Consider the following 11,055-nt stretch of genomic DNA (forward strand, 5'->3'; position numbering starts at 1 on the left):
TTGACAAATTTTTTACTGCCAGCGTTTAAAAGAAGTTATGCAAAAAATGGAAATCACCTGTTCACGTTAGATGATAATTTATGATTTTAAAAAAGGCCTTATTCAATAACAATGCATAAAATCACTTCGTGCAACTTTTGGTGAAGGACCATCATCCGAGAAGAGTGTTTACAATTAGTTTGTAGAATTTTCGTCATGGTCCGTCGGTGATGAATGTCGAGAAGATCAGTTAAAATCTGTTATCATTCCAAAAACCATCGATGCTGAATGTAACATGATGAAGAAGATCGTTGTGTGACTTACAGACAGATACAGGCGTCTCTTAGGATACCGTTGACTGCAATACAATCGATTTTACAGAAACATTTAAGTGTGACAATGATGGATTTCACATAAACCGCGGTAAATAACTGACCGATTTATGATCATTTCTTGTTGCCCACTGTCAAATAAAAGATGCGCGAACACCGATTTTCATCACCTCAAGAGGAACTCATCACAAAAGATATGAAGCTTGAGATAGAGACCTGCACGATATAGTGGTGGCCAGGTCAGATGAAAAAAGATGTTTATGAATTGCAATAGTTTCCTCAGAGAGCCAAATATTTGAAGTTATTGAGACATTCGACACCAGGTATAAAATTATTTGATTTAAACGTTTCTTTTCAAAATATCACGAGTAAATTTAAAGAAATATTGCTTATACTCTTCACTGAAATTTGAAGTACATGAGAAACTTTTTTATTAATTAAAACCCAAAAAACTAGTTGTTCTTAAAAAATATTAAAACTTTTCAGTCGTATATGAGTTATGTTAAAAAATATGAATTTTTCTCAAAACTAATATTTCTTAATTTTTTATTTAGTTGGACCGGAGAGTAAAAGTCATTTCAGCACATGTCGATATTTAATTGTCATTTGTCAGCTTATTTTGTACTTCGAAGACGTATCAAAAGCATATTAAAATCATTGTGACTTGTGACACTCCTAAATAATTAAATATTAGATATTTTGCAATTTAGTGTAAAATGGCCATACCACAAGAGTTTATCAGCCATCAAATGCTTGATGAGTTTCGCAATTGCATGCCAAAGATGGTTCTCTAAATTCAGGTCCGGTAATTTTGATTTCTCACTCCTATCGGTCATTAAGACCAACAGCATTAGACAAAGACACGCTTACAACAAACAGAATGTTCGCTGCAGATTGGAAAAATAAATAGAGCGATATTTAGGTCCCCAATACTGTACGAAGAGACAAAGCCAACCAATTCATCATATGCAACAACTGATTCATCGGTACCGTTTTCTGATGTTTACTACATTATGTGATAGTAGTATCGTTTTAGGGTTAGTATCACAAGTGTCACAAAAAATTTCAAATATGACAATTTTTATCGCATTTTTCTAAGAAATTAGAAAGGACAAAAGTTGAAGTGAAGATGAAGTACAAGTTCCTTCCCCTTTTATGTTTGACACGATTATTATACACAAACTAACTGAAGGGTTGAGGGTTATATAGTTACTTACCAAGGTGTTTTCAATATATTTGAAAAGATGTGGTTCCATATAAAATTATTGGTTTTTAAACATAGGTCTCATTTTCATTTAAAATGAGGCCGAGAAAATAAACTAAACGAGACATAAAAGACATTAAAATTATCAATTTTTGGATTTTGTATAACAAATATTTATTAATTTAACTTTGGGACATATTTAATTAATTCAACTGGCGTTATTTTAATAATTTAAAAGTTTCTCAAATACGTTGCAAACTTTATTGCATTAACATGTCCTTTTTATTTAAATAACTGGCTTCAATGCTTAGTTACAAGTTATCTGTATCTAGACTAGATTTAGAATATCCTAAACCAAACAAATAAACCAAAGTATTCAGTCTTTTAGCTATTAATGGTCAATATACGTTCCTTAATTGTTATTCAGTATCAGGTCAAATTAAAAATGTAAAAGGGAAAAAAAATACTCGTGGCAAAAACTTTTTTCTGTGTCAAAATTATTTTATTTGACATTAAAATTATATTCAAAGTAAAAGCGAGCTTGATTGGCGATAAATGCATAAGAATTTATATACGGAAATGACAAGACCAAATATGACGAAGACATGCGGAAACGTAAGTTAAAGTATGCAAAAAAAAATAGAAATAACGGAAAGTTTATCTAGAGATATAATTTGCTGGAATTAATATTAATTTTCTTATACGGATTACCTCGATCTTTTCCACATTTTCTTGTAATAATTCTAATAGTATTTATTATCTAGCATTGATAAAAACCGAAGTAAGGTCAAAACGTCAAAAAAAGTTGAAAAATAATCATTAAAATCGAAAAAGCAGTAAGAATTACCATAAAAAAACTGAAAAAAGGTACCTATACTAGATACTAATTGATAATATAATAATTTCAATGTTGCTAATATATTTTAGAATTACTAAAGCTTTTATTTAATTTTTTCACTTTTCGTTACAGATACCTTGCAACACAACTTTATTAACTACACCAACACACTACCTGTTTTTAATTGAAATTTATGGAAATAATATTTTTAAACACATAGTATAATTTCTTTTGCGTGAAACCTTTTTTACTAAAATTTTTATACAACCATCATTTTTGTCACTCAGAATCGATTAATAGTTAATACTTGATTTGAAAATTGTTAAAAATGTCCCTTAAATCCACAACAATCGCTATACTACTCCTGGTATCTATTGAAATGATATTATATAACCGCGTGGACAAGAGATATACATATAAACGAGATAATTCTAGTTTTTTTCAAATATTTCAAAGTTTTCGACACTTTTTTTACATAAATGGAGAAATAGCTTTCATATTAGAAAACTAATTCGAAATTTGGATTGTATAAAAATGATTGGTTGTTCTAAAGTACCAGATTTCTTGAAAAGGAAAACTCAGAAGCCAGAATACGATAAAATAGCTTATAAAAATTATAAGGATGATCCAGAATGCATTTACTTTTACTAATAACTGCCCTATAATTTAATCCTTCAAAAACATTCGTAACTTCGTTATGGCAACGAAACGAATGAACATAAAATCAGTAGTGGTCGTAACATGCTCGTCAAATTACGTCTACAGTACAAGTACAGTACAGCTAAGAGCATTTTAAATACTGGCAGGCAGTGTGTCGGATGGTACAGTAATAATCTAGAGATATAATTTAGGACGCCCAGATAATTTTTAAAAAAGAACATGTTCGTTTTTTATATAGATTTACGATTAAAACAATAACAGAAAACGTTTAAGCCAAGTAACGAGCAAGGCGTATTTTATGATAATAAAAATACAAAAATACCTACTTGTATAAAAAAAAATCACAAATCAATCGATGGCGCGCATTAAATACGACAGAAAACAATGACTGTACTTTTCCAAGCGTTGAACTGTAACCAACTAGAACCGTCCGATATATTACAGATTACAAAGAAGTATTGAATTTAAAGTTATATTTCGATTGTTATATTCTTTTAATATCTTTCGACCACAGTTATTGGACGACTATACCTTCACAAAACAAGAACATTCCCAACACTACGAGGATGGTTCAAATATAAACGAGGTTACGCCATCGCTTCGTAACTGACCAATCTAAAACCCACCTCAGCCACTTTCAAGACACTAAATTTTTCACCTTGAATCACCCTCGGATTTGAGCAAATGACCTTAACATGTGATTCCTTTTTAAACAAAAAACATCAATGCCAAATTTTTTGTCATACGAACCTTTGTTTCGAAATTATAGACTTTTGTAAATAAAAACAATTAAATACGTTGATTAGGTACATCCAAGGGTTTGTCATGTTTGAACGATATGAATTAATCAGGATTACACACAAATCAGATATTGAATGATCACTTTTGCACCATTTTCTTTTGCCATCTTCCTCTATTCTTCCAAAGTATTCCCCCCATTCCTTCTATTTCTTTCTTGGTCTTCTCTTCGTTTTTAAAAGAGTTTCCAGCCTCCAATTATTTTCTCAATTATCTGTTTTCATGCTTACTATTTGCAAATTCATCAGTTCCTTGTTTATTTTCATTATTATTGATTCCATTGACATTTTTAATCTTTCTTTTTGTGTTTTTTCTCTATTACCATCTTTTTATTTTCTTTGTATCAGTTGTTATTATTTTCTCCTTAAGAAACATTAACTGACAAAAATAGTTTCTTCATATACCATCACCGATAAAATAAATTTAAGGATGTAAAAGTACACTTTAAAAGAAAAACTAGAGTAATATGGTAGATGATACTGGTATTTCCTTACATTCGATAGATAATATTCTCAACCAAGTAATTTCGTAGACATTTCAAAACTAGAATCAACTTTCTTAAGATGGGTAAGAAATGGTCACTCAAGACTCATCCTTGATTATCTCTGGACCCATTTGTACCAACTGTCATCCCAATTTAACTATCAAACCATTCAAGGACAAGAATTTTGGCTTACATTAATATTTTTTACACTATGTAGATCTAAAATTTGTTATAACATTTGTCTCAAGGCCATTTTTGTTGCAGAATTTGTCTTGAACAGTTTCAATATTAACAGAAACCAAGATCTAATCGAGAGTCACTTTTCTGAGACAATATTTGAACTCTTGTAAGAATTAAAATGGTGATAATAGATTTATAGGTTAGAGAATAAATAGGAATAAAAAAATTGATAAAACTAAAGAATCTATCTAGTACCCTTAAGGCAACAATCTAAGAGTGTTCACAAAGGTAAACGAAGATCGACTTAATATTTTGATATAATATTACGAAACGAAATTTACTTCTATTTTTCAGTTTAATCAATATTCATAATTAAATAGTCGTTTTTTAATGATAACGTTTTTTCCAAAATACTTTTAATGGATCTATGTATAAAAGGAAAATAATATACATTATTTAAATTGAAAGTCTCACAAATAAGATAATAAAATATTATAGGAAGTTAGTTTACAGGATGGAACTATGATAGCTAATAATATTTTAAAATATTTTGAAAGTTGAGGTATAGAGTGAGCATAGTAGTACTGTTAAACTCTACTCCCTATTCTACCGAAGAATAGTAACGATATTTCTAAATCGTCTCATTTAGATCTCTTCTGTTATAAAATTTTAACTACTTTCAGTCTGTATAATATCATATTTTGATAAAGCCTGAAATTACAGAAGAGACCTAAAATCAAGACGATTTAGAAACATAAAAGTATATTAGTACCATCGGTCTCCATTTTCATATAAGTTCAACTTAAATATATATTTTATACAAAGAAATTTATTTTCTGTTATATCAACATGTAATGTGATAAGTATGCTTCAAAGGGTTTTTAATGGAACCCTCTATTTTTCAAAAATTGAAATAATAAAATTTAAAACATGTGGCATATGTTGTATATATAAATTTATCTAGATAAATTGAAAATATTTTGTTTTGAAACCCTGAGCTTTCCTTGTGTCAAACATGTACATTCAAAATATAAGTCAACATAAATCCCAGGCTAGATAATTATCATCGACAAGAAGTGTAGGCTAAAAAGTGCTTTAGAAGTAAGTAAACCGCCTCTATTTTCACTATAGTGTCATACATCTCCCGCAAAATTCAAGTAATTATGAATTTCATGTAGTGACAACATACCCTTATTCTTATTATCTTATAAAACAAGTCAATATTGTATGAAACATCAGGAAATGAAATATAAAACTAAATTTGTATTGAAGTTTTCACTAAAACTTAAGTTAGAAACCAATTCTTAGTGTATGTAATATAGAACCTTAATTTAGTTCATTAAATTCCCACAAAAATAGCAAAATATAGTACTATTCACAGCACATACCTGTAAGAACAGAAATATTCAATCTCTTTTAAAAACATATACATTAATACAACTATATTTAAATATTTTAGTGTATTATACACTATTATGGCAAATATTTTTTATTGGACATAAATAACAATCGAATGAGCATCCAAAACGGTGGATGAAAAACTTCTATTAGATCCCAAATATATACATATACATATATATATATATATATATATATATATATATATATATATATATATATATATATATAGAAAGATTTGATTATGTTTTCAAATACAATTTAATAAGTTTAAAAAGAAATACAAACCTAGAAAAGTTAAAATGTTAGAACTATTCAGTTAGTAATCATTTGTATAAAAACTATTGTTAGAAAATTTATAATATTCATCTTTAATGGTCTTCAAGTCTCTATTCTGGTCTATAATCAAATGTTGTATAAGTCGTTTCACACACTTTTGTAGGTTACTTTTTATATCAACGATTAACAAGGCGATCATTTTACGGAGTAAATTTCCAAAAATATCCAGGAAACATTTTGATAGATAATTTGGTTACAAAAATAAAAATTTTAGAAAACCCAGTAGGTTAATAAATTATAAATAACAATCTCACTTATAAACAGTTCTTTTCTAAAAACATCTGGTGCCTTACGACTTTTATAGGATATATAATTACAACATGTGTATTATACAGTTTCCTCAACTGTATCAAATAAAATTTGACTCCATAAAAGAGGTGTTAACAGGAGTATGCAAAAATTTAATTATATACTAAAATAAATATACATATTACAGTTAATTTTGTATTGGACCCAATAGTATAAACCTATAAATTTAGAATATAATTTTTTAATACCAATAGTCAACCATGGAAACATCATACTTCACTACTAACTATCAATTTTCTATAATTATGAATTGGAACACTTATGAAATGAAGCCTTAAAGAAGATAATATAATTATAATAATGGGTAAAACAAATTGAAAATAAATGTCATAAAATGTAATAGATAGATACAATTTTTAATGTTTTAAAGTTAAAAGAAAATTTCATTTCGAAACAGAACCACAATTGAGAACAAGATTAATGTTCAACTGATGAGAGCTGTGCATACAAATTAATTTGCATAACTGATATGATGACAGGAAATTGTATTCTATATCTACTACTAGTACACTATTAGTTGGATTACTTGGTAGTTATGCAACTTGAGAAAATTGATTAAGATGGATTGAACATGTGCAAAGAGAGGCCATTAAAAATGAAGGTTCCACAAAAGAAAAAGTATTAACAAATCTGAAGACTTTTTAGTAAATGTATCACTGTTATAATGAATAATTCATTTCTTGGATCCCAATGTATATTATTATCTAGCGATACTCTGTACTTAAACTTTATATATTCATAGAAATAAAAACTAATATTCTCATGTATCCATAGGAAGTGCTCAATATTATGTGAAACTGTATTATACACTGTTATATTTTAGTTTATATTATAACACTACAAAATTAAAATTTTACTAATATGATTATTATGTATCCAAAATTTTATTCAAGTATAATAAAAGTATATGTACTTAGAAATGCATGCATGATTCCATAATATCTTATGAACGATTTCTATAAAGAAAAACCCATACTTTTACATTAAGCCTCATCTGATTATTTGCTATTAGTTATATTACTTAGAAAATTTATTGGTCGGTATTATCAAAAGTATCTGATTTGCTCCGTGTTCACAACTTCCAATATTCTACATATTATTTAAGTAATACTATTACAATGATTTTCGAAAAATGTTTTAATATAGCATTGTAGTTAATTATCTAATATAGTAACATATATGTGAGATATTATTGATAACAGAAAAGAAAAATAAAAAATCAATAATATTACCTAAAATCTTTGAATAGCCATTTACCAATATCACATTCACAGGGTTTTCTAAGTAACTCAACATTTAAACCTAACTACGTCAAATGTCATTTAACGTAAATAAGACTACTAAGATTGTATATAATATTTATTAATTCTTTTCAATAATACGAGTTGTACTCAAAATGTTTTGGTTATTGTATTTTTTTATAGGATCGAAGACATTGCGCATGTGCTTAACGCACACATGGAATCGGTATTCTTTATTATCGTTCATAGGAGACTAAAGAAAATTTAAATAAAACAAACCAATTAAGTAAAAACTCACTCTTTTTCGTCTGTCTCTGCCATTGGAAAACTTCCTTCACAAAACGCCGAAAAAACACCACCACAAAGAATAATTAAGGTTAAAATTCATAAAATAATAAATAATGTTTTTTCACACACACAAACAACGCAACACCCTGTGTATCGCCATCTTGAAACGCGTCATCATTTTTAATGGCTTGCACAAGCGCCTCACGGATTCTTCAAGCATGCGCCGGAATTACAACAAGATTTACGAAGCGGGGTAGACTCATCGGTCAAACCAAATCATTTCATTACCCTGACGTCATCAGTATACATATGAATGTTGTGTTATGCTCAATTTTATATAAATCCAACTGTGCTATTCTAAGGAGAAATCATGAGAGAAAAGATTGTAAAATGTTTTTATTATTCGAATACTTTTTAAATATAAAATATCTATAATAAAATAGAGTAACTTTGTTATTAAGTATGTAATATAGATTAAAACTTTAACATTTTGTAATCAACAATAGAGCTCCTACATTTCTATTAATATAAAACAAGATAATATTCAAATATATTTTTAGTACATTTCCCAAATATTTGATATAAAGGGTAGGGTGGTCCCTAAAAGAAGCTTTGTTCGAGATCTGCAATTATTTTAAAAAAAAGACATAAATCTCTCTTGCAACTTTGTTAGTTTATGAGATACAGGTAGTTAAAGATGAAAAAGAGAAAGATATTATCAAAATAATATAGGATCTAGTTCAGAAACACATAGTATTGTTCTGACAAATAATAATGAGTGACGTGGTACTAAAAGTATTAGAAATAATCACATTTTTTTTCCAATTTTCATCCTATATCTTTCAAATTAATATATTTTCATCATCTGATATGCCATTTTGATAATGATACCCACATTTTTGTTGCGATAAATCATTTGAAAAAAAAATTAAATAATTCTAAATAACCTCTAACCCCTTATATCACATTTGTACGTGCGAACAATAATTTTATAACACATTATAATCTATAAATAAAATAAATCGATATTTTTTTAAATTCCACCCAACCACCATGTTACCATAATATCTCTCCAAACTGGCAATACAAAAGAACAAAGAAAAATTAAAAAACAACGATTAAAATGTCCCTAGTATGACGGATAAATGTCGCTTCTAATTATATTTTTAATTCTTCTATCTTTCAATCGACAATCGTCAAATTTTAAGCAAATTCCTTCCAATACAAAACAACCCAGAGTATCTCAAATCTATCATAGAGTGGTAAGCGGAAGTAGACATCAAAACCTTTGAGTATTTGATATCACGGGCTTGAAGAGAGATATTAACATTATTATAAACGTAAAACACGAAGATTTTTACGATATGCTAGACGCGGCTGGAATCAACTTTTTTGTACTGTATCGATTTCAAACATCGATAATGATGATACTCCAACTAACTTCTTAAAAAAATTAGCTGATACTTTAGTAAAGAGTCATATAAAGAGAAGAGTAGAAAATCAACGGAATACACTGCAATGAACAAGCTGATCACCTGGCGAAAAAGGCGGACAATTCCTTTTATAGGACCACAACCTTGCATAGATTTCCCAAAAATCCGTTACGTCACGTTCATAAACAAGTGGGAAACCGAGAAGAAGTCAGAAACATGGAATGAGACACCAGGTCTGAAGCAATCTTAGATTTCTTTCTTATTCTACAAAATGATCCCAAAAGGCCCGTTAATTAAGCAAAAATGAGCTAAGGGGAGTTACTAGTATGCTCAATGGACATTGTCCAATGAATTACCATCTGAAAAACACCAGGATAGACAATAGATCAATAGATCAACAGCTGATTTTAGAAAACAGAAACTTTCATCAATTAATAATTTTTTGACGGAAACAGTCGATATTGTAGCAAGCAAGATATTAAGCAACTTCACCCAATTTTCCATATATATATATATATATATATATATATATATATATATATATATATATATATATATATATATATATATATATATATAGGTATCAAGTCTATTGACTAGGTCAAATGTTTTTGTCAGATGTATGAAATACAGGTGTATCTTTTCACCTTCTCTTATTGCTTTTTCACCTTTTTGTCTAATTGTGAAGTTTGCATCTGTTTCTTATCTGTTCGTGAATCTGGTATGGTTTTTTTTATTGTTTTCTCTTACTCTTTTTTCTATTATTTTAGTTTACATCTTGCTGACTATATTTAGTAATGTGATTCCTCCATAATTATATCAGTTTCTTGTTTATTTCTTTAATGATACTTGCCAATCTGGCGCTTCTTCTGTGTCATATATTTCGTTAATTATAATTTTTAGTGTATCTGTGTACCCCAGAAGAATGTACTGCAGTTATTGCGTTGATCGGAAAAGGCAAGTATAAATGACACAATTGTGGATTATTACAAAATTACGAAGGTTCTAAAAGATGGAGCAGAACAAATCAACGACCAGGTCTATGTTTGTATGACTAATGCAAATCGTGACGTATTTTTGAGACTTGAAGCACCAAGACAAATGTTTGTTACATCCACTTCAATTCTCTAAGATTCTGTTGCGTCATTAACAAGAAATAAGCAATAACAAGATAAGGAGATGTCTTTGAAAGTTAAATTTTAGACTTAAGTGCCTGTAACCCGTTAACTCCTGTATATAACCGCTTTACGTACTAGATTTAGAACCAATTGATTGGCTTTTCCTAACCTTGAGAAAGACAAGACAATACACATTAAAGCTTTCTGGGAATTCTACAGAAGACACTAAGAAATTATCCCTTCTTTTTACTCTGTTTTCTATAACATATTTCAGTTTTTTTGATCACACAAAATACTCAGATTATTTAGTCCCGTGTTATCTGTCTAGACTGTTGTCATTAAGGCAATTTTATTTTTGAGTTTTGAGCAAAAAAATCAGTCTATTCCCTTATTTTTTCTGTTTATTTGTTAATTTTATAATCTATAGGATTCAATGGATTTTTTAAACCAAGTT

At 28.5% G+C, this 11,055-nt stretch overlaps 1 protein-coding gene across 5 annotated transcripts in view; it reads right to left on the reverse strand.

The window, feature by feature from the left end:
- The window catches only part of LOC130441110 (gastrula zinc finger protein XlCGF26.1-like), a 31,472-nt gene extending 23,182 nt beyond the window's left edge, over window positions 1-8,290 (reverse strand). For 2 of the 5 annotated variants that reach the window (XR_008909589.1, XM_056774640.1), the window contains exon 1: window positions 8,061-8,290. Coding sequence is in view for 2 of the 5 variants with exons in the window: in XM_056774640.1 (XP_056630618.1) it covers window positions 8,061-8,083 (23 nt within the window). In the remaining 3 variants the exon portion in view is untranslated. Of the gene's footprint in view, window positions 1-2,362; window positions 2,449-3,339; window positions 3,570-8,060 lie in introns of those variants that run through there. The other 3 variants (XM_056774644.1, XM_056774642.1, XM_056774643.1) reach the window with 3 other exon arrangements.
- Window positions 8,291-11,055: the final 2,765 nt, after the last annotated feature.

This window comes from Diorhabda sublineata, chromosome 3, assembly GCF_026230105.1.
Source record: "Diorhabda sublineata isolate icDioSubl1.1 chromosome 3, icDioSubl1.1, whole genome shotgun sequence".
NCBI classification, from domain to species: Eukaryota; Metazoa; Arthropoda; class Insecta; order Coleoptera; family Chrysomelidae; genus Diorhabda; species Diorhabda sublineata.